This window comes from Lepidochelys kempii, chromosome 3 (genome assembly GCF_965140285.1).
Source record: "Lepidochelys kempii isolate rLepKem1 chromosome 3, rLepKem1.hap1, whole genome shotgun sequence".
Taxonomy (NCBI): Eukaryota; Metazoa; Chordata; order Testudines; family Cheloniidae; genus Lepidochelys; species Lepidochelys kempii.
The window spans coordinates 201,279,663-201,307,460 of NC_136382.1; the positions used below are offsets into that span (position 1 = coordinate 201,279,663).

General features: G+C 44.5%; 1 protein-coding gene across 6 annotated transcripts in view; it reads right to left on the reverse strand.

Moving 5' to 3' along the window:
* Positions 1-27,798, reverse strand: part of SLX4IP (SLX4 interacting protein) — a 129,748-nt gene that overhangs the window by 2,292 nt on the left and 99,658 nt on the right. For all 6 annotated transcript variants that reach the window (XM_078852355.1, XM_073339608.2, XM_073339609.2 and 3 more), the window contains 2 exons: positions 25,591-25,679; positions 1,241-1,350 (listed from right to left, as the gene is read on the reverse strand). In XM_078852355.1, the coding sequence (XP_078708481.1) occupies positions 1,241-1,350; positions 25,591-25,679 (199 nt within the window). The remainder of the gene's footprint in view (positions 1-1,240; positions 1,351-25,590; positions 25,680-27,798) is intronic.

Consider the following 27,798-nt stretch of genomic DNA (forward strand, 5'->3'; position numbering starts at 1 on the left):
ATTCTAACAGGCAGAACTTTAGATTTATTACAGATGTTAGGGGTCAATACTGCATAAGTGTATTGAATTCCTTCCCAAACTGGCTAGATAAAGAAGTGCTTCAAAATGTGACTATATGGTTTCAAACCATACACATACATACATATGTACAACATGCAGAGAAAGAGGGAGAGTTAGTTTCTAATCTAATTTAGAATGTTTCTCTGGAATTTCTCCTGGTACATTTCAAAGTATTACTAAAATTTAACCACTACCCCGCTGATATCAAGCCTGTTCATCTGGAGGACGACTTCGGTAAAATAAGTGGATGATATTCCAAAAGATATTAAAGGAAAATGGAATTACAAGAGACCTGATGGAGTGTCAGTACATAAACACTGTTCAATTGCACAGGTTACACACAAATCTAAACTTCACACAGGTTGGAAGATTAACATGATGCAGAAGTACAGCAGCTGCATACGTAGGATTTAAAGTCTAAGATCTCAGCACAGCTTCTCCCTTGCTGAAACTGCTTTCTGCTGTTCTGCTGATGCAAAACAGCTCTAAAGCTAGTATATCCTGCCCTGGGAGGATCAGTTCAGAAATGGGGAACCTTCCAGTGATGTAGAGCCAGCATAGCGGCTCCCATCCTAATCCCCTCTCTGTAGCCAGCACAGGGGATGTGACTAGGGCTAAAGGGGTGTTGCCAGGACTCACTGCAATCCATTGATCCCCAGGTGCTGTAATAACCCTTTAGGGCCACTGGATTCTCTAACTTGCACCAGAGGACCAGTCTGACACACAGCTGGCCCAGGAATGGGGGAGCACAAAGCAGGCTTAAAAAAACTTTTGCCCCGACCCTCTTTCCCATCTGTATATTGCAGACTCATACACACAAGGAGGGGTGGGGTTGTGAATCTTTTTAAAAAATGTTTTCCACCAGATTCAAACATCACATGTATTTGTTTTGGCTCAAATTTTCTTTAGAGGAAGCATGTTGGCTCTGCCTGTTGCTACGAGGGACACAAGTGGGTTGTAAGGGCTCTATCTGGTATTCTATAAAATGAGAATGGGTGTTTTTATATGCTTATTCATAGTCAGTTGCCTGTCTATGTTTACTAGCCTACAGTAATCCTATATATACAGAAAAGGGTGCACATTACTTAACATTTCACTATGTATGCCAGACTGCATTACTCATTGTCAAATCATATATTTGACATCTTACAAATAGGAAAAAAAGAAGAGGTAGACGTACATCTTTTGCAAGATGTCTTGCTTTATCTGTCGAGTCGGAGGAATTTTACACTTTTTGTTTTCAGTAGATTCAGCAAAATATTCAGAGGTCCCACTAGAAAGCTTTTCTTTCTGCTCCAAAAGAAAACACAGGTTTAAAATGTGAGCCATTAAGCTTCTATTACTGAAAATAAAACTCCGCTGCTAAAGCCATGACTTACAGATGTTCTTTATTATTTTTAATCTGAACAGCCTAGAGAAGCAGCTCAGAATAAAATTCTTTTTAATTTTATAATATTTGGGACACCTTGGTCAGTTTGCTCCCCTCTCAGGCTCCCACTACACATATTTTGTATGTTAAGATATACCACAAACAAACAAGAATGTAATGTAAAGGATGTAGATTCCAATCCATCTGAGGAAACCATTGGCAAATATCTGACATCTTTGTGGCTCAAACTGTGACAAATGCCAGGAATCTCTGTTGCAGACAGTGTGTTTGTCAGTTTTTTTTCTGAAGAGACTGAGTGGCGCAGTGGTCTATACCCTTATTCTCTGAAGAATTCCCATAACTTTCCATATTTACTAAAAATATGCAGAGTATTACTTACTCAATTTAAGAAGGCAAGGGTTAAACTTTTAATACTGACATTTTGATGATCAGGGCTTGATGTGGTTGGCCACTCTCAGACCACAGGGGGATTCTTTCTGGTCTCAACTAACAGCAGTACCATGGTTTTATATAATTTGGAGATGGGGAAAAAGAAAGGGAAATGCTCTTCTCCTCAAGCTGTGAGCATTTCCTTTCACAATGAACCAATTTTACACAGAGTTAGGCTGTTTGCTGACCTCACTGCTAACTCCCGGACACTTTACATCAGTGTAATCTTTTGAGGCTGTGTACAGAAGGGATAAGAACTTGGCAGAGTAATGTGGCGGGGAAAAGGAGAAATGGCATTGGGGTGGGTGGGAATTGTCTCTCTTGCAGAATTGTTCCTCTCCAATCTAGTTAAAGAACTCCATTGGGGCCAGCCTCTGCAGATGGGGAGACTGCGGTCTTACTATGCCCCCTGCACTGGACTGTGGGTCTAGAAGGGACAGTTATGCTGCTAGGCAGCCAGCAAGAGCCGAGGAAAGCCAAGAGGGACTGTGGAGGCACAAAGCAAATGTGTACATGACCAGTGCCTGTGACATAACTTGGGAACCTGATGGCTCTGGGGGACTAGCCCTGTTTGTTCTTTGGGAGGGGGCCAAACCTCACCTCTCTCCCCAGTGAAATGACTCAGTGGAAACAGTTTCCTGCTTTGTGAGTGGAGAGGAGAGGAAGGGTGGGGGAAGAAATCTGGCCATTTGGGTAGTTAATTAAAAAAAAGTACAGATGTTATGAGCCTGATTTTCACATGTAAATTCTATGAACAATTGTGCGTGCATTAATAGTTTCACAAAGCCATCTGGAGCCAGACATGGGCACCTATTCTCCATGCACGTTTGTAGTAATGCGCACACAAAGTAAGTGCAGGCAAATACACATATAATTTCAATCTCAAAATCAAACCCCAATTATTTTAACATGAATCATAAATACCTGCCCCAACTCTCTCCCCCATTTTATATAATGCATTCCCATAAGGTTGTGCATTATCCGGGAGGGGAGCCCTGTAAGGGGGTGTGTGTGAGGGCGAGCTGGTTTGGTTTTTATTTTTTAATTGGAAAGTGAATTTCACAGATTCATAGATTTTATGGCAAGGAATGACTTTTACAATCATCTAGTCTGCCCTCCTGCACAATACAGCCCAGAGAACCTCACCCAATAATTTCTGGATGATAGTCCTGGAGAGTGAAGTCCTATTTAGCCAAAGAACAATTAGAGACTGGGTAGCAGCAGTGTTTCCCCTATGCTGCCCCACCAATATGCTTCCACTCTGCCCTGTAGGGATTAACCCTAAGGCTGTTGAGGTAGCACAGTGTCAAATCTCATTCACTCTGCTGAGATTGCCAAAGAGGGGGTCAATTGAGATGTGACCACTTGTCCATTAGGTGCTTTTTGGGGAGGGGGGGTTGGGGAGAAGAGTAAATGGTTGGTGAAAAGTAGCACTTAGAAACCCGAGAATACAAAGTAGACAAAGGAAGACTGTACACAGGTGCTGCCCATACTCAATATGTCAGCCAATGAACCTCAGCTCTCACCTATACAGAGAACCCTACCTGCCTGGACTGTGTGGTGGTTTTGGAATGAGGATAAAAGGTCCCAGACAAACACTGAGACAACAAATATCATTTCGCTTGTGACCTGAGCCTGGTTTGAAATGAATAGTTCAGAGGTGAAATCCTGAGAGATTATAATGCTACCTGAGACCTTTCTATTTTGTTTTCAAATGCTTCTCCCATAAACTGTGATAGAAAAGAGTTAAGGCATCAAAAATAAAAACCAAAATGATTTATATGTGAAACACTTCTGAACATGCCCTATAAGTACAGTGGATGTTCCCCTTGGAGCCACACCCTGTAAGTGCTGTATTTTGAGAGCTGAACAATTAACATAAGGAGTATGAGTCAGTCTCTGAATGACTCTGTGGGAACTAGAGAGCCTTTTGCTATTAGGAGTAAAGTAAACTCCCTAAGGCTGGAATAAGTCCACACTAGAAGGCAGAAAAGGTCATAAATAACAATAGCGGGCACTATATATACCAATAAGATACTCAACTATTATTGGTGATATTTCCTTTATGTTCTCTATTAGGCCTAATCATTTTAGTTAATTAAAAAAAAATAAAAAACGCTGTATGTTTTGGGAATATTATTTATTTCCTATGGGAACTTCAACGCTTGTTGAGGAAAGAAAAAAGGCTAATCTATTCTCATCCTGTCTAGTAATCCCAAATTCCTTTTGGCCAGTGAAATAATTAAAGAAAAATATTCCAGGCATAAAAAGGAGGACTGAAGAAACAGACATCATATAAACAATGACACAGTGACAGAGAAAAACGTCAAAGTGCCGCCAAACTTGTGACATGACTCTGAAAAAGCTGCGGGAAATGGGGGTTGCTGCTAACAAATTAAAACCAGATTTCTTGGCAAATAGTTAAAGAAAGATATTTACATTTGTATGGAGACTGGGTGGGCACAAAAGATTAAAATGCTTCTTTAGCCCTTGAACTGTCAAGACCCATTAGAAATCTTGTGTTCTTAAAATTCTAGGGTCAGCTCACTCCTTTTTGTCACTAAATCTCTGCATGTGAGAGCCTTCAGAAATCAGGCTTACAGAGAAAGAAAAGTTACTACTTACAAGCAGAGTTCTCTGAAGTTAGTATTATGTACATGTATTCTACTCGTAGCCACATACATGGCTTCTACCACCTCACTTCAGCAGGCAATACGCAGCTCTATTTAATTAAGACTTTTGCACATAGGCAAAACTATTGGGGATGCATCATGAGTGCTTCAAGGATAGTCTAACCATCAATTCTTTTCCATGTAACCCTAATTTAGAGTGAAACAGCTGGCAAAAGCCAGGAAGCAAAGTGATTACCATTTACAACTAATTACAGAAGAGTCTAGTTTACAGACATTTAACATTGGTTTGCTAAAGGAACTATTTCTGGAGCCACACTTGTGAAAATATCCCCACAGCTAATTATCCCAAAGAAGATAGAAAGGGTTGGGCACTTAGGAATAGACCTGACAATACAGCTCATACAGACATTGAACTTTCTTGCGTCAAAGATTTGGGATGTTGCATTGAAAGGAAGGTTTGTTTCCTGAGCGAACAACTCTTCCCCACTTCCCTGGTTTGGTTTCAGTCTCTTTCTAGCTTGTCTCAGCCTGTTTCTATGTTCAGCCTGGTTACGTTACAGTAAAACAATGGATTTCTGGATAATTACATTCTATCTCTGGTGGAGGAAATTTATTGGTTTTGAACTGCACTTACAGATTTTTATCCGTTTGTCTTGACCTGCTCATCAAGTGACAAACTTAATAGAAAATATCTATGAAGTCAGTTAATCGTTATTATTTGTAGTAGAGTAGTGCCAAGCAGTCCCAGATGGGAGCTCAGGGCTCCATTATACTGGGCTCTATCAGAGATAACATATGCCCTGAAGATCCTACAATCTCAACAGAAAAGACTGACAAAAGTTGAGAGTAAGGAAGTACTGTTATCCCCATATTACAGATATGGAACTAGGTCACGCAAGGGGTCAGCCTAGGATAGAGCCTGCAATTAAACACAGGTCACTTGAGACTAAGTTCATGGCCGTAACTTGATTTACTCTGGTGTAACTGAGAGAAGAATTTGGCCCTGTATCTCTATTACTGAGTACAGATGTAATTTGCATTCATTTTCAGCCACTCCGCTGAAATTGTAGTTTGGGACTTACTGTCTTATATTTTCTCTTAATAGTCTCTATCAAGCTGTCACTTGATGAGCAAGCCGAGCCAGAATATTCTCATAAGGCGAGAACAAAGAAAGATGCTGCATGTAATTTTGTTTAGATTTACAGAGCTCTCTCCTTTTGAAATGATGCTCCTCTAGGATGGACATGAAATGGGGGGGGAGGGGGGAAATAGTAAGAGAAAGACTGAATACCACACAGCTAGATAAACTGAACTAAGATAAACTAGCAGAAATAGTTATTCCTTGTGGTTTAATGAAGTGCTACAATTGTAAAAACATGACTTTCTCTGAGGGCCAACCTAATTCATATTAAAGGTACTCAGACAAGATTTATCTGGCTCCACATGAGTTGGAGAATCCCTTTCATGTGAATGGGGGAGAGAGTGCCCTTGATTTGGATAATCAGGTCTGACAAAATCCACAATCTGGTGGGATCAGCTACAGCCATCTCTATTAAAAGAGAGAACTAACCTGGATATTGTTAGTACCTTGGACATTAACATTTATTGGAGAGAATGCTTTTCCCTTCACATTCTGTATGTGCCTGTGCACTGGAAGAACAGAAAGGAAGAGGTCATGAAAGATAAAGTTCTTTGACTTTATATTTGGGCCCAGATCAGGCTCCTCAATACTGCGGAAATTCATTCTTCTCCTTCTCCTCCTCTTCCATCTCCATGGATTCCATAGCTTGTTGCAAGCAGGGGAGTTCCTAGCAGTACAGGTTCTCTAGAGCAGCACTGCCAAGAAGTTGGAGCAGGATGAAGAGAGCCAGAAGGGAGGTGCAGAGGCCAAGGCCTCTTCACCACTAAGGCTGAAAATCCAAAAAGCTGGAATTGATGCAAAAGAAATTGTTGCCTTAATTTGCATATTTGGTGAACATGCATTCGTGTGACAGGTCCTTATTTGGTAACTAAGTCTACACAGCAATGTAGCTTGAGCTTAACCCCCCTTGTGTCCACACACCAATTGTGTTAACCTTGGGCTCAAACCTATAGTCCCAGGCCCCTGCAGGACTGGAGGGTCTGAGCCTGTGTTCCTCGATAGATGGTCAGAAGGGACCATCATGATCATCTAGTCTGATCTCCTGCATAATGCAGGCCACAGAACCTCACCCACTCCTGTAATAGATCTCAGACCTCTGGCTGAGTTACTTAAGTCCTCAAATCATGGGTTAAAGCCTTCAAGTTACAGAGAATTCACCATTTACACTAATTTAAACCTGCAAGTGACCTGTGCCCCATGCTGCAGAGGAAAGCAAAAAACCCCAAGGTCTCAGCTAATCTGACCTGGGGGAAAATTCCTTCCTGACCCCAAATATGATGATCAGTTAGACCCTGAGCATGTGAGCAAGACCCTGAGCCTGTACTAAGTTGGGACCCAGGGGCTGAGCCCTATTGCTTTCCTGTGTGCATGCAGCCCCAGCTTGATGTTTGGCTTGATGTTCTTGGGTTCAAGAAATCCTCCAGATGTATCCCAGAGTTTCTTGGGGCAACTTCCTTAGTCCTCTCTATGCCAGCAATCTGTGGGGCAGTCTATTGCACTCTATTGCAAACAGAAGCCCCATCTGCCTTTACAAAGGGCAACAGCTCAGATCAGCATTAACCCATTGCTTGCTGAACAGCGGTCTGCAATCACGATATCAGAGAGCCTGCAGGGTTTTCAATGGAGACGGATCAGAAGAAGCTTTTTGCAAAGAGAGCTGCTTCCTGGTCACATGAGCACAGCCAGATTTTGATGAACACTGCCCAGATGCCCTTGCACATGCAGCCCCAAGGGGGGAAGCCAGAGAGCAGAGCAAGGACCAAGCAGCTGCCTAGCAGGGATGCGGAATGGCAGCACCGCTGGGGGCGGGATGATCCCACAACACCCTGGCTGCTCCCCCTCCCTGCAAGGCAGCTGCTTGGTCCCCACTCTACCCTCTTCCACCTCTCCCTCCTTGGGGCTGCCTATGCCATGGCACCCAGGCGGCATGCACTGTCAGAGCGGTGAGTGGGAGCCAGCCAGGGCCGGATTAACCTTTTGTGGGCCCCCATGTAGTCGTCGTGGGCTCCGAGTGTGGGCCTGGTGTAGCAGTGCCATTGGTGCCATAGTGTACCCGGTACTGAATCTCGGGGACATTTTTCATTTTGATCACACACCTCTGCATGACTATCTGCATTGCCGTACACAGCTCCCTCAGCCCCCAGGTTTTCTCATTAAGCTGTATATATCCATGTGGGTTTACCAGTGTCCACAGTGAGCAGTAATTTCACAATGATCAGGGGAAACTCCTCACAGATTTATCTCCTTCCTCATTCAGATGTTCTGTAGCCATGTCTCCAGTACCACCCTATGTCACCAGTCACTGTATGTGGTTCTGGTCTCAGCTCAATAAAGTTTCACAGCCAGCAGATACCTGATCAATTCTGACAAATCCCTCCCTCAGCGCTCATCCTGCCATTTGAGCAAGCCACTTGCAAACACCATTTCCCCAAAGTGAAGACTTAGCCCCTGGGAACCTGAAGTCACCAGCCTTTCTCCCTCTGCTCCCATCTACATGCTAGTCTACTGCCTGCTCACCACCACCTCTCCCTATGCTTGTTTCTCTTCTACCTTGGACATGCTCCCTAGCCAGCTGGGCCTATTCTCCCCCTGCAAGCCTGATCTGCTTCCTCTTTTCCTGCTCCCCTTGACATTCCTTTCCTACTGGTGGCCTCTGTTCCTTGAGGTTAACTCCGGTTTCTTTATCCGCTCCTAGCTTAATGGCCCCAATAGTCACAGAGCCACCTGCAGCTTCTCTGGCTACAGCCATGGGGTCAATTGTCAGAGGCCAGCCTTAGATAGCTGCAGCTGCTAGCAAGGGAGGGCTGGCAATTCCAAGGCTGAGCACGCTTGAACCTTGCAATGGCAGCACTAGGGGTTCTAAATTCTCAGCGCTGGCCCTAGGCGCTGGAGTTAGGCGCTTCCCTCCTCCAGGCCATGACTTTAAGTACCTGAGATGCCCATCACCTGCAGCAGAGGCCACCAATTCCCGCACACCTCTCAGCTAGCACATAGTCGTGCAGAAAGTGCAGCCTGAATTATTTTGGAGGCTGGAGTGCCAGGAGGTTCCCATCCCCGAGCAGCAGCTCTGCAACAAGCTCACATGGCCACCCCTCTGCTGTGGGACCAGGACCCTGTGAAGACAGTGGAGTTACCCTGTGTATAACCAGTTCTGTTGCAGTAAATGGGAGTTACCCTGGGTATAACTTCTGTTGAAGTGAGAGTCTTTTCATTGTCTTTAATGGGCTGCATATAGAAGCAAAGGACCCCATTCTAGACTCCACGAGCAAGATGCATTCTGTGCTGCACTGGTTTACTATTGTAACAGGATGGTCTCACATTACCTAGTGAATAAGCAACACTTCCTACGGCTCCTAACTTTTTCTGAGAGGCCTCCTGTTTAGCTTACCAGGGCTGAAAATATCACGTAGTATGGTTACAAAAGCAAGGACCTTCTGAATTCAGCCGGAATTTTGGATGTGCACAGACAGGACTGGTTCCTGCATGGTTACAGAACTGCAGACAAGTGGAACAATTTTCAGCTTGTGTGATTGGAGGATATCTGATCCATACTGTAAGACTGTCCTACATAAATGCGGAAAAGTTGAGGTGCCTTTGTTATTCTTTTCTTCCACTCTTCATTTCTGTGGGGAATTTGCCAATGCAATATCACTGTCTTCTTTTTAAATAAACAAAACTAAAAAAAATGGCAATGGCTATTGAAAATAGCAATTCAAGTCCTAGTTAGCACTGGGAAGACCCCAGCATTTGTTGCTCAATTTTATCCTAATTTTTCTACAGCAAATTACCGTGGATCAGTATATTTGATTTGGGAGAAATGAAGTAACAGCTTCCCAAATTGAGCTTAAGCACTCCTGAATTTTGAGGGTGTTCAAATCTGGAAGGCAGGTGCTAGATTCCCTTGCTGAATATTGGATAAATCTGGAAAGGAAAAGTCAATTTCTGCTTCCATGGCTCAGAAGTGGAAATCCTCCTGTGTGCCTGGTACTGTACCTAAAGCTGCCCACGTCCTCTAATAGAGCCTCTCCTCCCTTACTTTTCAGTTTAACTTCTCCTGCTGGGGTCCACATACCTCCCCTGCTAGGTTTCAGCCAGAGAGGGGCACTGTCCATTCATTCCACCCAGTTCCTTCTTTGGGGACTGCCAGGCGAAGTCACACCAGCATCCCTAAGCCAGTCTGGGGAAGTCTTCTAAGGGTGGTATCTGGGCCAAAGCCTTTTACTCCTTGGGCATACTTGTTCCCCATTCACAGCGCCACCCCCTTCTAGCAGCCAGCTCCCCATTCACAGCAAGCTGGAGCACATGGGGTCTCACAGCTTCCCCACTCTTTCCCTCTCCCTTTCCTGTTGATAGTGGCCAAGGGAATGCTGAGAAATGTAGTTCCGTCCCTGCTCCAGGGCTGGCTCTCTAGGCAGGGAGCTGGACAAGGAACTACAGTTCCCAGGGTCCCTTGGGTTCTCAGTTCCCATGCTGGATCCCTGCTGCTCCGCTCGCTCTCAGACCCTCCGCTTCTGCAGTGCTGCGAGAGGGGAGGAAGCGAGTGCTATGGACCCCCTTCTGAGCTTGTGCCCGGCGCTGTACAGAGATACCTAAGAGACTCTGGTGTTGTTCCTATGATACTGTTCCAAAGCCTCTGGCTGCTCTTCACTGATTGCTGCTCCCAGCCACATATGCCCATGGAGAGATGGCTAAGAGCACTGTCCAGAGTCACTCTACCGATAGCACCAAGCTTTTGGCCATGTGTGGATTGGAGAACTAAGCTCTGGTCTCCACCCCGCTGGAGGACTCTAACCACAGAAACCCTTCCTAGAGAGGTCCTAACCATAGATACACAGTCAAGAGCATATATCTGCAGCCTATCTCAATTCTGGGAAGGTGTGCCAAACCCCACCCAGGATAAAAATATCCATCCCCACCTCAGTGGAGGGAGGGGCCACAGAGCCCAACAAAACAAGTGATTCCATGGGACAACACATGATCAAACAGGAATGGGTGTCTAAGTCAAAGGGTCAAAATGAGGGAACTGGCAGGGGGCACTGAGCAGAAAATCCCAGAGCTCAAGGCTCCGCAAAGGAGTCCAAGGAGTAGGTGGATGCCACCCAAAGGAACTCTGCATGGATCCACGAGATAACCAAGAAATGGAAGTAGGCCCCACAGGCACAGAGAACCTCGCTGTCAAGCTGCCTCCTCCTGGACCGATGGCCAGTTTGGCTAGTTCCAGGTGGAGGCTGATGAGGGGGTCCTGCAACTTTGTGGAGGCCTGGATGATATGTGTATAGGAACAGACGTGGGGGAGAAGTGTAGCCAGAACCTCAGGAGGGGATTCTAGAGGAGGTGGAAATGGGGCTGCAACCTGGCACACTAGGTAGGCACGTGCCAGGGTCTCCCGCTTGTTGCAGAAGGGCAGGTGTTCGATGTATCCAAGCCCATGCTCATAATCTCATGCAAGAGCCACCAACTAATATCCCTAGTGAGCTGTGGGAATAGAGCTGAATAGAGGCTGGCCCACTGGGGGTCTTCACACTCGCTAGGTGGAAGGATGTCCTGCTGTTTGCTATCAGGGCAAGAAACAACAGCAAGGAAATGCACAGTGTGCAACATGAGTGCATAGATAAGTTCCCTGAGTGCAACTGGGATGCAAACTGGCTGGATACTAGATAGTGTGCTGGAGGTGGCTGAAGGCTTCACAGGGCAGGGATCCTGGCATCATGCTCTGGAGGGCCAGGAAGACAGGGTGCACATCCTGCATGACCCGCATAAGATATGCAAGAGAATTGGAGAGCAGGGTGGCCTTTACCTCCTGGAGCACACAGAGGGGGAGACAAGGGGTTATCAACTGCATGCGCTGGGTGAGCACCCTGAAGTCCACCCAGACCCACCGGCCATGGTCCAGGAGGTCTCTGATTCAGGTGATACCAGCCAGGATCAACCTCCAGCACACCGAAGGGGTCTCCACCACTTGTGAATAAGGATGGGGATTGTGCAGCAGGAGCTCTAGGAGAAGGTCTTCTCTCCAGCAACCACTACAGACCTGCTCTCACAGAATGCTTTCAGGTCCTTTGGAGATCCTAATAAAAGACTGGCTACTCAGACAGATCTTTGGGGAGACTTTGCAGGCTGATGTAAAAGAGCTGCTAGTCCTATTGGAGCCCTTAGCGGTGGCAGAGGTCAGTGTACACCAGCAGGCTCCAGGCTGGACTATGAGCACTATAAAGGAGCATCTACAAGGCCTGGAATTGGAATATATGAACCTGGCTCCTGACACAGATCACGTCCTGACCGTCCTCTTTTAGGGAGAGGCTCAGGACATATGCAAAGGCTCACTGTTTCTCTGGACAGAAGATCTCCAGGACCATTCTCTGGAAACTGGCCAGGGTAATGAGGGATGGGGTTAGAGCATGGAGAGGACCAGCTATTCGATGACCAGAGACCTGCATCAATGGGAAAGGCACTGGAAAAACCCTGTCCATGCCTTCAGCCGGTCAGACACATGGGCCTCCAAATCGGTTCAGTTAACCAGCAGGGACGACTTGATAGTAGAGACACAGATGCCAAGATAGAGCAGCAAACCCATGCCCTACTGGATGACACAGAGCACAGGTGAGAGCAAGCCTACCTGACACCCAGTTCCAACCATTGGGCCAGAGCTCTTGACCCAACTGACTTGGATGGGGAGGCTGCCGAAGAGATGTACTGGCAAGTCTCCACTCACACCAGATATCACAGGTTCTGGCCCATGAGGCAAATGTCCCAGTATGCTGGCAGGACTTGCAAGTACAGCTCCTGGAGCACCAACCCCTGATGGAGGAGACAGAGGAAGGGCTTAATGACAAAGGCCAGACTGGGGGCACACTGATGCACTCCTTGACCAAAGATGACAGGTTCTGTCAGGGCCCATTTGAGTTTGACCAGAAACTGCAGAGGCATATAGCACCTGGAGGAACCCTAGAAAACAGAACGCTGAAGCTGACTACCTGGACAGTGCCCACGATCCATCCTATCAAATGCCTCCTTCTAGTCAAGGGACAAAAGGATGAGTGACGGACCATCCCTACGTGCCAGATGGAGAATATCCCAGACCAGGTATAAGCTCTCAAAGATGGTCCAAGCTTGACTTATCAGGAGATTGAAAGTCCTAGGTGAGAGCAGTGTAGAATTGTAGCTCAAAACAGGCAGCTCCCAGCCAGTCAAAGAGCCTCAACAGGTTTGTGGCCTCTTACTGCAAGATGGTCCTAGCCTCTGGCCGATCCCAAGATCCACAAGTTAGGGCAACTGAACGCCCTATTCATGAAGAAAGTGTGGGACACTGCCCCTGTCCTGCTGTTCTTTTCTCCCTACCCTGAGAGAGGCCCTCACAAAATGTATCATTTTCATGTCTCCATATCCCATTTCCCCCAGTATAGGGACGCTCTTGTGCCCTGGATTCTATTTATGAGAGTCCAGCATACCCTAAGCAGGTGCACATAAGCTTTCTTCCCTGAAAGACAAGTAATAGGAAGCTTTCACCGGACACCAAATCTCGAGGGCTTTCAAGTACCAAAGGAGTAACATTCTTTCTACTTGCTGGCTAATTTGAAGCTACACCATTCCTTGGCTGAAGTTACACAATTTTGTTTTATGCCAAGTTTTAAAAAGTCTGGATGGTCCTAATCTCCAGGCCACTGATGCGCTGCTAAACATTCTAAAAGGATCACATCCCCTAACTCTTGCCAATGGGAACTGTTTCCCAGTTCGGATTGCAAATGTTTAGGAAATGTTGAGGGATTTGATAATACAACCTTTTGGCCAGACTGAAATTGGATTAACAACCTGATGAACTCAAAAAATTGTTGCTGTTAAGCATGGGCCTTGGACAGTTTCCCTTCTAGGGTAGGTAGGCCTATTGACCTGCACAATGCAAGACACAGGAAGCTATGCACAACTTCTGGAAGCCATCTGAGAAGTCTTCACTACCAAGTATCAAAATCCACCCTCACTTGTCTCCATAACTGAATACTTTACTTGCCAAACTTCCTATGTTGTTTTGTACTGTCTAGGGCAAGATTAGGCCCATCCCAGTAAAGCTCTTTTCAGAAACATAAGACTCACATTTTCAAAAAAATGACTGGTGAATTTAGGTACCTAACTTGAGAAACCAAGTATTGCCAACCCTGCATGCTCAAAAATCAGGAGTCAGGTCCCCAAAAACCAGGAGACTGGCTTAAAAATCATGATATTTATAAAAAGTAAAAAATAGGTTTTTTATTTGCCTTCTGAGCCTTTAAGGTGCATTTGGGACACATTTTTGAGCTTTTTTCCAGGACCATGAAGGCCACATACTTACTTTCCTTTTGAGAGAAAGCGAGGTTCTCTCAGAATAGAGTTGAGTTCAAGGGATGGTGCTTTATGAAAAACATGACTCAGAACTGTGGATTCACAGATAGCATCTTCGTGGTGAGTGTGTCCAATGATAAGAGAACGGAGAAAAAGGCAGTTGTTTTTCAGTCAATCTGAGAACTTCTCTTAATGAAATTTAAGGCAGATTTAAAACATACCTAGACCCGATTTTTTTGTATTAATAAAAGAGCAGTATTTTTCTGACACCTGTACCATCAACCAATTTTCCCTCAATTGTAAGTTTCCTCCCCCAAAAGGTATGCAAAAGGACTTTGTAAAAGTTCTCCTCTAAATGACTTTTTATAAAATAAAAGCAAAAAATCAGTTATTTTATTACACATTTCAAGACAAAGGAACTTCTTGACTAACAGCAAAATGTTACATGGATTCCTGAAAAAGTAATGCAATCCTGTATTGTAGCTTTGAGTCAGCTGAAAATAGGGTACTCTCACCTGTCTGATAAGTCTAAATGTTATAGAATCATAGAATATCAGGGTTGGAAGGGACCTCAGGAGGTCATCTAGTCCAACCCCCCTGCTCAAAGCAGGCCAATCCCCAACTAAATCATCCACTGAAGCATCCACTACATATAGTGTAAACAGTTAGATACCCTTTATGTTCATTTTTCTATATAGACAACAGTTACTCCCTTTGCTCTGGATTTATATGCTGGGTAACAACAGAACAAACTATTGATTAAAGAACATGAGTTACACAGTACTGTGTTTCATTTATAAAAAAAAAAAAATCTGGTTTTGCCAGGAAAAATAAGCTTTTAGTATAAAAGGATAAGACTTAAACTTAGAAAAAACAATACACCAACAGGTAAAAGAATGGCATTGTTTATATAACTATGATACCATGTGAAATGACTGTAGGAGACCTTAGAAAGGTTAACAGTAATATCCTTGATCTTGCCACTTATATCTAGGCAAGGCATATAAAACAGGCAGTACCAGCAGGTCTTAGCCTGGTATCATAATGGCACAATCAAGCTCTGGAAATATTACTACCAAGGACAGACTTTTTACTTTTAGATTCTTTTTCATTTTATTTTAGTATGGATTAGATTATATAAATTGGGGAAGAAATAAAGTGAAAAGTAGTAGAGCTCTCACTAATTTAATAGATATCCTCAAACTCAATCTCTGTCAGTTTATAACCATTATCTATTCCAGTGGTTTTCAAACTTCTTTTCTGGCGACCCAGAAAATTGTTGAAGCCTCCAGCCCAGCAGAGCTGGGGATGAGGGGGGTTGGCGTGTGGGAGGGGCTCTGGGCTGGGGCAGAGGGTTGGAGAGCGGGAGTGGGTCAGGGATCTGGGCTGGGGGTGCAGGCTCTGGGGTGGGGCTGGGGATGAGGGGCTTGGGATACAGGAGGGGGCTCTGGGTTGGAGGGGTGGCTCAGGGCTGGGGCAGAGAAATGGGGTGTGGGAGTGGGTCAGGGCTCTGGGCTGGGGGTACAGGCCTCTAGGGTGGGGCTGGGGATGAGGGGTTTGGGGTGCAGGATGGGGTACAGGGCTGGGGCAGGGGGTTGGGGTGCGGGCTTACCTCGGGCGGCTCCCAGTCAGTGGTGCGGCGGGGTGCTAAGGCAGGCTTTCTGCCTGTCCTGGCACCGCAGACCGCACTGCGCCCTGGAAGTGGCCAGCAGCAGGTCCGGCTCCTAGGTGGAGGTACGCAACAGCTCCGTGCAGCTCTTGCCTGCAGGCACCGCCCGCCCAGCTCCCATTGGCTGGGAACTGGCCAATGGGAGTACAGAGCTGGTGGTGGGTGGGGGGTGCAGTATGTGGAGCCCCGTGGCGCAGGGCAGTGTCAGAACAGGTAGGGACTAGTCTGCCTTAGCCAGGCAGCACCGCCAACAGGACTTTTAACGGCTCTGTCAGTGGTGATGACCATGACCCAGTGCCTTACATTCCGCGACCCAGGACTGGATCGTGACCCACAGTTTGAAAACCACTGATTTATTCCATGTGAACAGAAGAATGGGGAAGGGTAGAGATAGTGGTGAGCACAGTCTGACAGCAGTGTGTTTGTGTAAGGGCTGAATGTAAGTGATAGCACTGAACTGTAGAAATTAGAGACTGCCCAAAATCCCTTCATGACATTTGGTCTCTTTATACTATATTTATTTCAGTTTATTTTGAAGTCAAGATATAGAATTTATTTCTTATTAATTGCTATGGAGTTTTCTGCTGAAGGTAAGAGGATGGTTTGCTCTACAAAACAATCCTGCTGGTTATCTGCTGGAGGCCCTTGGGACAGCAAGAATGCAGTCATGAGTGTTCCATTAAAATGTAAAGTTATTTAGGTATTGAAAAAGAGTTATATGATCCCACAAAACTTTTCACAGATGCACAGCCCTTAAGCAAGTAGTTAGATTTAAGTCAAATGAAGTACCCATGAGAAAGGATTACTCACCTCAGTAAAGGATTGCAGGAATGCGTCCCTATTATTTCAACACCATGTCAAAAGGAAGTCTTTTCATGTACCTAATCTTTTGTATTGCCGCCACTGGACCCCTTCTATTTCTGCTATATCTTGCTGGGGCTTGCATGACCCAAGCTGCAATACCGTACTCCAATGGGTGGATGCTACTGAGTTATATATTGGCATTATGATATGTTCAGTATTTTCTATTTAATTCTGTATGCATCTAACATTTTGCTTGCATTTTGACGACTGAAATTACTGAACACAATACACTGAATTATCTATGACACCCAGGCCCTTTTTGTTACAGTTAACACAGAACCCTATTACTTTGAATTTGGCAACAATGAATTTAATCTGTCATCATGCTGCCCATCTATGCAGCTCTGCTAGGTCTCTCTGAAGTTCTCCACAGTCTTATCTTGTCTTGTCTTGGGAATGGTAAATAATTGTGTGTAATATGCAAATCATGCCATGTCACTGCTCATCCACTTCTCCAGATAATTAATATACTAAACATCAGCATTCCTTGTATGGATGCTTGGGGTACACAATTGTTACCCTTTGCCATGCTGAAAATGGACCAGCCAATTTCCAAACCATAGGAAAACTACATCTTTTAGTGTGCGACGACTTAGTTTTTTTAACAGTTTCTTGCAAGGGACTTTGTCAAAAGCTTGGGGGCTGACTCTAAAAAAAAAAAAAGCAATTTTCCTATATCTGTTCTGTCGTTGACAACTTCAAGAATTCTGGTTGATTCAAGTGGCACAATCTTTGTAGAATCCATGATGGTTTGTATCTATCATAATTTTTCATCTAGTGTTTTATAATGCAATTTTTAAATTACTGATTTAACCAATATATTTTCTGTGACAGATATAGCAACTGTATACTATATTTTTGGGACCATAAGAACGGCCATACTGGGTCAGACCAATGGTCCATTCAGCCCTGACAGTGGCTCATGCCAGGTGCTTCAGAGGGAACAAACAGAACAGATGGATTGGTTTGTTCATATGAAAGGTTGATGTTACTTTCGGTAGAAATTTTGTGTGCGGATGTAGCAGGACTTTGTCTTTGAAGAATATTGTGTAGGGAGGATCGGCCATGAGCGCCCCGATCTCACTCACCTGTCTGGCAGAAGTAATGGTGACCAGAAAGGCCACTTTCATGAATAAATGCAGCAGGGAACTAATTGGCGGCTAAGGCTTCGAATGGTGGTCTGATGAGGCATTTCAACACCAGATTGAGGTCCTAGGCAGGGGTAGGTTGGCAAACTTCTGGATAAATGTTCTGGAGGCCTGTGAGGAAGCATTTAGTAATTGGGTGCATGAAAATCAAGTTCCCGTCAATCTCATGCTGGAACGCAGTAATGCCTGCAAAATGGACTTTGATCGAGCTTGTTGCTAAACCCAATTATTTCAGCTCCATTAGGTATTCCAACACTAATGGTAGTGGTGCTGTGGAGGCCGTCAAGTGTTTTACGGGACACCAGGAGGAGAATCTCTTCCATTTTTGAAAGTAAGTATTCCTCCTGGTCACTTTCCTGCTGTTTAGTAACACATGTTTAACTTGTTCCAAGCTGACTAGTTCGCCAGGATGGAACCATGTAGGAACCACACTTGTAGGTGGAGTTTCTCCAGATTCAGGTGAAGAGTATGACCGTTATTCTGAGACAGCAGGTCTAGACGATAAGGAACAGTTTGAGGAGCGCATATCAACATGCACATCAGGTAAGGGGAAAATGCTTTTTTGGGCCATGTTGGGACTATGAGGATAACCTTGGCCTTGTCTGTTCAAATTTTGTGTACCATATGCGATATCATTGGAATCAGTGGGAAAGCGTACATGAGTTATGCAACCCATGTGATGAGAAAGGCGAACCCGAGTGACCGAGGTCCCATCCCCACTCTCAAGCAGAACATTGCGCATTTGCTGTTCGTTGGGGATGTGAACAAGTCGATTGGGGGAGTGCTCCACCGGTGGAAAATGGGGAGCAAAACTCTCCTATTCATTTCCCATTCCTGGTCTCAAGAGAAGTACCTGCTTAGCGTGTCCGCCGTTGTGTTCTGACAGCCAGGAAGGTAGGAGGCTGAAATGTTTATGTTGTGGTGTATATACCAGTTCCACAGTTTCATGTCTTCAGTGCACAGCAAGTGAGATCGAGCACCCCCTTGTCAAATGATGAAAAACATACATGCAATGTTGTCAGTCATGATGCGAATGAATTCGTTCTTTAAGTGCGGTAGGAAGTGTCTGCAGGCATTGCGGACCACACATAGTTCTAATAGATTGATGTGTAACTGAGTCTCTGCAGGAGACCATTTGCCTTGAACCATGCGCAGGTGCATATGGGCGCCCCAGCCTATCAGCGAGGTGCCTGTTGTGATAACAATTGATGGGGGTTCCTGTTGAAAAGGGATGCCCATGCATACATTTTCTGATCTTGTCCACCAGTGTAGAGAATCCAGGACACAGGGTGGTACAGTATGGTTTGTGAAGGCTCGGTATGTACTCCAAGCTCAGCCAGTCCTGTAGACAGTGCATATGTAGTCTTGTGTGCCGTACCATGAACGCTGTGGCTGCCATGTGCCCTAGCAGTTGCAAGACAGTATGAGCTGGTATTTGGGGGCTGACTCTTACCTCTGAGATAAGGTCTGTCAGAGTTGTGAACACATTCAGGGGCAGGGATGCCTTGGCTTCTACGGCATCAAGATGTGCCCTGATAAAGTCCAGTTGCTGGACAGGGATTAGAGTGGATTTTCATTCATTTATCTGTAGTCCTAGATCCCTGAATATGTGATCATTGTCTGGACTGAGTCCAATGCTTCTTGTTAAGTTGGGCCTTTGAGAAGGCAATCGTCCAGATAAGGGAAAATCGTTATTCCCTGTTTGCGCAGATGTGCCGTTACTACCACTAGGGTTTTGGAGAAAACTCTTGGTGCAGTGGATAGGCCGAACGGTAGCACTCTGTACTGGAAGCATTTGTGTCCTACTGTTAAAGGCAGAAATTTCCTGTGAGTGGGGTGTATAGTAATATGAAAATAAGCATCTTGGAGGTTGAGGGGTGAAAACCAGTCCCCCTTTTGCAGCACTGGAAGTATCGTGCCCAGTGAGTGCGTTTTGAACTTTGGAGTGCATACGAACATGTTGAGTTTCCTGAGATCCAAAATAGGTCTCCATCCCCCATTCTTCTTCTGTGTCAAGGAGAAGTGGGAGTAGAACCCCTTCCCCATATATTGCGAAGGTACTTGTTCCATGGCACCTAGTTGTAAAAGATGATCGATTTCTTGTTGTATCAGGTGCTCATGAGAAGGGTCCCTGAAGAGGGACGGAGAGGGGGGTAGGGTAGGTGGTCGGGAGGTAAAGGGGATGGTATATCCTGATCGTATGATCTCTAACACCCACTGGTCCATTATTATTGACTTCCAGATGTGGCAGAATGGGCGAAGGTGGTGTCAAAAGCATGGGGACAGATCAGGAGACAGCGCTGCCTGGTGAAGGAGGTTGTCCAAACCCTCGACCAAAACTGCCTGGTGAAGAATTTAGTGGGTGCGGTTGGTGCCGACTTGGTTTTTTCAACCAGTGCCAACTATGATGTTGGTGCTGAGGGCGGAGGCATGGTGCCTGAGGAGTCACTCAGCACCGGGTCCCTTTTGGGTGAATTCAGTACCATGGAGGAGGCATGTTGCCATCTGTGCCTCGACTCTGTCTGCTTTGCTTGGGACTCGGTAGTGCCAGAGGTGCCCAGAGTATCATAGGTGCTCACCTGAACATATGTTGGTATCGGGGGTAGTGACCTGGCAGGAGACCACTTATGTTTCTGTGGTGCTCTCTGAGGACACGTCTGCGCCCTCTTCCACAGTCCTTTAGAGGAAGGCATGTCTCCTGTCCCTGCAGAGGGAGTACCCGGAAAGGAGGTCCATTGGTCTGGCTCTGGTTGGAGAGATTTCTCCATCAGTATAATTTTCAAGCGGAGATCTCAGTCACGCTGGGCTCTCGCTTTCAGATTATTGCAATGGGTGCATTTTTGCAGGATATGCATCTCCGCATGACATCGGACACACAAAAAGTGTCCATCTGAAATGGGCATTGCTTCGTGGCAAAAGCCACATCGCTTAAAGCCTGGGGTGCCAGGCATCTCTGACACTTAACTGATCCCCAGTGCGGGGAGGGTAAACAGGGGAAGTAACATTAACTATAACTTTTAAAAGACTATTTAAACTGCTATCTTTTTTAAAGGTTTGGCGAGAGTACGAACACTGCCCCAGAGCTCCATCTTCAACCGAGGATGGTTGAGAAGGAACTGGAGGACTTGGGTCATGCGCATGCTAGACGTGGTACCATGAGATGCCTGCTGCATATGCATGACCCACATGGACGCTGGTGCCATAAATCTCTGATTGACATCACCGGGACACACCGACACCTGAAGTGGAGCACCGAAAGGGACATCATTCGAAGAAGAAGTATCAGTTTCACTCTGCAGCTACTAAAGCTCTCAAATTCTTCAGGTCTGGGATAGCCCCACCATGAGGACTGCCTTGGGCCAGGAACCCTAGGGCCTCCATACACACAGGCCATCTGGCTCCCTGGGATGCAAGCTAGCCCAGAAGTCTGGAAGTTTGGGGTCCCTTGACTCTGAGTAGTCCACCTGGAAGGGCTGCCCCAGAGCTACAGACCCTGGGAGCTGATCCCAAGACACTCAAGCTCCTGGGTCCACAACAGGGAGCTTGGAAGCTGTGGCTAGAGCTGAGATTCTCAGGTTTCCAGGCTCCCTGCCATGAAGTCAGGATCTAAGCTCTGGTTAGAGTCAGGGCTCCCAAGTCTATCAAGCTCCCAACTCCATGGCAGGGATCCTGGAATCCCTTGCATGACAAGGCTGGCCCAGAGCCACAGACTATGGAAGCCCGGGGTTGCCTGGTCACTGGGCAGTCTACAAAGTGGAGCTCTCTCTCTCTCACCAGCTCCCAGAGCTAGTGGAAGGTGTGGAGGAAGAGAAGCTGGGCTCTGTGCCTCTCTGGGTCCGGTAGCTGCACCTCTCCAGCTCCCAGAGCTGCAGGGGAGGTTGAGTGTTCCTGCTCTCTGTCTCCAGAAAATTTGTTGAAAGTGAAATTGACAAGACGCTTCCAAGCAGGCAGCCAGGGAGCCCTCATTTCAATTTTCCCAACAGAAAATCAAAATCTTTCAGCAAAACTGAAGTTCTTTCATGGAAAATTCTGCTTTTGCAAAAAAAAGCATATTTTTTTTTTGGTCAGAAAACCATTTAGATGAAAATTTTGTGACCAGCTCTAATAGTGATTGTAACGCAATCCTATCAAATCTGGCACCTGATCTTGTAGCCAAGTCAAGGGCGTGGTATTTAACAAAAGTAAGGGAATTACACCATATTGCTGCCTTGCAGATCTCCGATATGAGGACGTTCTAAAAACTGCAAAGGAGGCATCCTGTGCTTCTGACGTTTGGAGGGAGAGGCGTACCAGCCATATGATAAACAGATTGAAATAACATGGGGTAATCCAGTGACATATTCTCTGGGAAGAAATGGCCCGCCCCTTAAAAGAGCTACTTATGGAAACAAAGAGAAGAGGAGCCTGCCTAAAGGGCTTCGTTCTATTAATACAACAAGGCACTAGAAACATCCAAGTTGTGAGGTTTCTCATTCCCTGGAGAGGAATCGGGTATTTGGAAAGAAAATGAGAAGATTAACAGATTTAAATGGAAGTCTGACACAATTTTGGGAAAAATTTGGGATGAAGACTCAACACCACCTTATCCCTGTGGAATATTGTGCAAGGTGGGTTAGCAGGAAGAGCTTGTGTAAGACCTCACAGGTCTAGAACACAGGCCTGCAGAGCTATCGCACAGTTAACATCTCCAGGCTGCCACTAAGTGGCAGCTGTAACCAACCGGCGCTCCACTTACCATGATTCACTGTGGACACCAACCACGGGAAGTTCCGCCTTAAGGGTTTGACAGGAAGCAGCCCCAGCACTTCTGAATGGCTCCCTGTCCTATATAAACCCCAGGGTCATTTCAGGAAGTGTCCAGGAAACAGCGCGGATCTCTTGTAGCTGCCATGACTGTTCCTGTTCTATGCTCTTGAGCTCCTGGCTTGACCTCGGCTTGTTTTGGACTTCATCTCCTGACTCGGACCCTGAAACCTCAGTTGGACTCTAACCCTGACCTGGAACTGACTACAAACTCCTTAGCTACTCCTAGCCTCAGGTTTGCCCCTGCTTTGACCCTTGGCCCTGACTTCCCCTTGTTGGGATCCTGAAAGCTTAGAGTTTGCTGACTCTTCTGGCTGATGTAATGGTGATCAGAAAGGCCACCTTGAGAGCAAGGTGAGAGCATTCAGAGGGAGACTCAAAGAAGGGGCTCTATGACACTTGTAAGAACAATAGTGAGATCCCACATTGGAGGGAAGTGAGGGACAGTTGCATGTGCCCTTGGGTGAGGGGCACACAAGGACATGCACTGTGCAGACTACAACTCATCAGACACTGCTATTCAAAGATTACACATGAACAGCTAGCATGCGATCCACATGAACAGTATCCTCTATTGCCCAACCCAAAGGCACACACCTTATGTCTACTAAAATTACCATACACCTGAGCCCATACACCATAACCTTAACTCTGTTCTCATGCAGAAATTCCTTTAGTGAACCCACTCCAACACACCGGCCCTTATTTCTCTCCCTGCTCCATACACCCCAGATTTCCTCCCTGTCCTCCATATTCCCCTTCCCCACTTTCTTCCCCCAAATACATACTTTCCCTCCCTTTCCCTTGTATTCCAAAAGCCTGAAAATTCACCTGCTCCTCACAGTTCTTATTTCTGCCCCATGACAGCATAAGGGAACCTCTTCCCTGAGGACAACGTGGCTTCACCCTCGATAGGACAATAGGAGATAGTGGCCATCTCTGCTAAGTACAACCTAAAAACTTCCTCCTGCAGCAGGTCTAAGGAAATGGTAGCCATTTTAAATGAGGGAAACCTATGGCCTCTTTCCCACTGAGGATAATGGGAGATGGTAGCCATTTTTAACTTTGTTAGTTTCTCTGAAAAAGAAATGCACCAGTCACTGAAGAATAAACTCTCGGTTATAAAGATTAAAAGTGAAAAACTACCCTTAATCCTAAAGATTTGTTCTCAAAAACTACCTGTTGCACTAGATCTCCTCAAGGTTCAGCTGCCTGACAATATTGGTTTTAAAGATGCATGTCAGCAATAAAACATGAGAACCCCTAAACAACCCAGAGACAAATTTCAAACACTTCCTATTGCAAATTTATTATACAAAACCAACCAAATACTACATACAAAATTCAAAGGGCATATAAAGTCACACTGGATGATGTTTTATACTTCAAGACCATCTATGTGTAGAGAAATGCATGCCCTATTTTAAGCCCAATTCAGAACATCTTAGCTATAGAGTCATAATAAGCACCTAAATCACAGAACATGCCATAGAAGAGAATTTGGGGGGAGGCTTCTGCAGTCTAGTACAGAATCCAGGCATACTTCCTGTTAAACTGCATAGCAAACACATTAGTACTACGATAGCACGTGCTGTAGGATTTCATATACATAGTGGGGCAGACTGTAGCAGCAGACGCTGCTGCTAGAACAGCACAAAGGGATCTGAAATCCCACTGACACAGCTACCGCCGCTCATTGAGGTGGTTTTATTATGTTGATGGGAGAGCTCTCTGATTTAGGGTCTGATCCTGCAAAGAATTAGGCACCTGAGTAACTTTACTCACATGAATAGCCCCATAGAACAAGCCCTTGAAATGTTAAGTTCACTTTTTAAATAATTAGGGATTTGTACAGATGAATTTAAGTTTTAAGTTACCACAATTTAAAATCAATATTGTAATATTTATGTGAAACAATCAAAATATTCTTGACAGGAGTACATTATTCACTTGCCTTTCCTCTTCTAATAGGAATCATATGAAAGGGAAACTAAGGAGGGGAATTCTTATTTGTTGCTTTTTGGAGAAATTAACTCTCTCAAATTGGAAAGAGAGTTTTACAAGAAACTTTAAAAAGAAAAATATAATAATTCACTTCCCAATCACAGGGTTTTTCTTCCAGCCAAAATGCATGTTAAATAGTCCCAATTTAAGGAATCTGAGTGGCTTTTAAAACACATGTTGTGAGAGTAGTGTTTTTTTGTTCAGGTTGGCAACAAAAATATTTTCAAAAGCAGTTTACTAGATTTTCTTTTGAGCAACCTAAACATCTTTTTTTGCTGGGTTACTTATCCTGTGGTGTTTATCAATCTTGGGACCAAGATAACAAAGCCCTCGCAGCTGATGTTAGAAAGAAACTTTCCTGTTACAAAGGGACTTCAATTAAATTTAATGTTTAAAATTAATATTTCCATTAATCACTCCAACAATACATGCACAGACCTTAATGTGTATTTATGACATTCATCATGAGTGCAAAAGAAACTGCCTGTTATAAAACAGGCCACCTGGGTCAATGTTAGCACTCATGAGACAACCAGTGGTTAACTGCAGTATAAGATTCATAAGCTGTTGACCCTGATAGAGCCTTCTAGATGAAATATATAAGTAATAATTTTTACTGGTAATGAACTACCGAGCAATACCTTTTTCCCCATAAATTTATTAGGGGAGCATATTTTGTTCCAGCAGTGCCACCGCTGACCTTTATGAGTTGTCTTATAGAACAGAGATGCCAAAAAAAATATGCAAAACAAATAATACAGTGGACCTTATAAATCTTAATATTTGGTAACACAAAAGGTTTCAAGACCAAGTAGTCAAAAATGGACACCTAAAGTTAGGTTTCTAAATAAGTGGCCTGATTTTCCAAAGTGCTGAGCTTCTAGCAATTCCTACTATCTTCAGTGGGAGGTGCTGGGTGTTCAGTCCATTTGATAATCAGACCACTTAGGTGACAAAATATGCATTTAGGAGACTAACTTTAGGTTCCCATTTTGAACATCTTGGCCCAATTGTTTAGATGATCTTTTCCATCCCTAGAAAATATCAGATTAGCATTTGAATGACTAAGTCTACACAGAAACATGTCTCACCACTGAACAATAAATCAGACTATTCTAGTACTCCTCCATACATACCAATGCTCCATTTTTGCTTGTCCAAAGACTGGGATTAGATTCAAGTCTAGTGACACAAACCACAAATTTGTCTGGAAATACACGCAGCTCTGTGCAAAACAACAAACCCCAAAAAGATTACATGTATCTTTCAGTATATAATATAGTTTTTAATAAGGGCAACGTATACGTGTACTACATTTTGTAAATCAAAGCAGCCGACATTTTAAAATGCACAATAATTCTTTTCTCCCTCCTCACTTTTTGCAATTCCCCACTCTCTCCTCCCACTTCACTTGTTTTGTTTTTGTTTTTTGGGGGTTTTTTTGGGTGGGGGAGTAAATCATTCATTTCTCAATAGGGCAGAGTAAGCTCAGTTCTCCAGAGAAAAGACTAGGCTGCAAATTAGTCCACCTGAGCCCCGGACAAATGTATCACATGGAACCCACAGGCAAGTCATTCAGCATGATTTCCTTTGTGCTAGTCTGATGATTCATCTTTTCATCTCAAAAATGTTGTCATGTTTATAACATCAGTATAATGTATAGCATGAAAATTGGACATAACATGGCATATGGAAAACATCTTTCAAACTATGACTAAGGTGATTTTAAAGTGTTTAAACGATTTATTACCATTTACCATCACGATCTCACATATCCTACTCCTAAAACACAGTTCCCAGAGTTAACACATAACAACAAAACTTCTTAATCATCTGAGATTACTAGAGGGAAGAGGATCCAGTAACAACAATTCTGAACCACTTATAAGAACAGAGTACATCAAGCATCACTCAATTTAGTAACAAAAATACTAGAGAGAGAGAGAGACAGACAGACAGACAGAGACAGAGAGGGTGTTCTGTTTTAGCAATCTGAAATTATGTCCACATCCATTAAAATGGCATATTTTTATTTAGGATTTATATGTGAAATTGTCAGACTTTTATAACAATGGGCCAGAACATCCTGTCTTATGGGAGGGGGAAGAGGTAAGATAGGCAGGAAAACAATGAGGCTGACCACAGTTTCCCTCAGAACATCCCATCAAAGGGCAGCAAACAGGGGAGGAATATGGAGCTATCTGCATGGACGGCTGCTTCTCCACAAGACTGTGTTGTTTCATTGACAGCATGCTCTGTGCAGCCATTTGCCAAGTCCTCCTATGGCTGCTAAGCAGGAGCCATGAAGGTAACTTTACAAGAGTTAATGCTGTATTAATTACTACTAGATCTGTGGGTTGGTGCAGTGGCTTGTAGTCAGATCCCTATTCTTCTGGTCTCACCCACAAGCCCTGCAGAGCTCCAAAGCAGAAAGGCTCCAGAGGAAATAAGGAGTGGTGCTGGGATGGGGCGTGGGGGCAGTAATCCCCACTTTCTGCACAGGAAGGAAAAGATGCATATGCAGGAGGGTTGCTCCTAGCCTCAGATATTAAGCATTCTGACAGGGTGTTATTTCAGCTTTGACTGTAAAATGAACCAATGCAACACGAGTTTCAATTTTAAAATACAGAATTCTACTTAGATGATAATCAATGTGTTCTTTTTGATTGCGGTATTACATGTATCCTGACTAAAAGAACTGCTGAGGCCGAAGTGTTTATTAGCTCAGGAAATATACTTATTAGAGTGCAGCAGCAGCTTTTATTAATAAATAAAAATTATTATTAATGACAAAGAAACAACAACAAATTTTGGCCACTGTCTTTCAACGACCTCTGTGTGGGAGCAGGGGGCTCTATTCATGTGGCGCTCGTTACAGGATCGTGGCCTTAGAATTTTTTCTGATAGTATTGGTAGATCAAATACATTTTAGTTTGGCTGTTTTAACTGTTACATTTTGCCAGATAGTCTCTTGCTGGTTAACAAAACAAATCTGTCACTAGACTACAATACTTCCTGTAAAATTCCAATAAAGCTTAGATCCAAAACAAATACAGTTTTGATGTAAAAGACATTATTACAGTATAATCTAATATTCCAAAACAGCCATGAAAATGTACAACTTTGCTGAAATACTTAAAATCAGCACTCTAATCTCTGCACTCAGTATGAAGTTAGACAAAATTAGTAGTTAATTGAAACAGAAGAGACTTAACAAATGTCCATAAACATGGTAAATAAAACCCTATAAAATGTAAGAGACATTACTAAGATTGTTATTCAAGCAGTTAAAAGATTTTAAGGCCGCTTAGTTGATTTACTTTATTTTTCTTTTAAATTTAAAA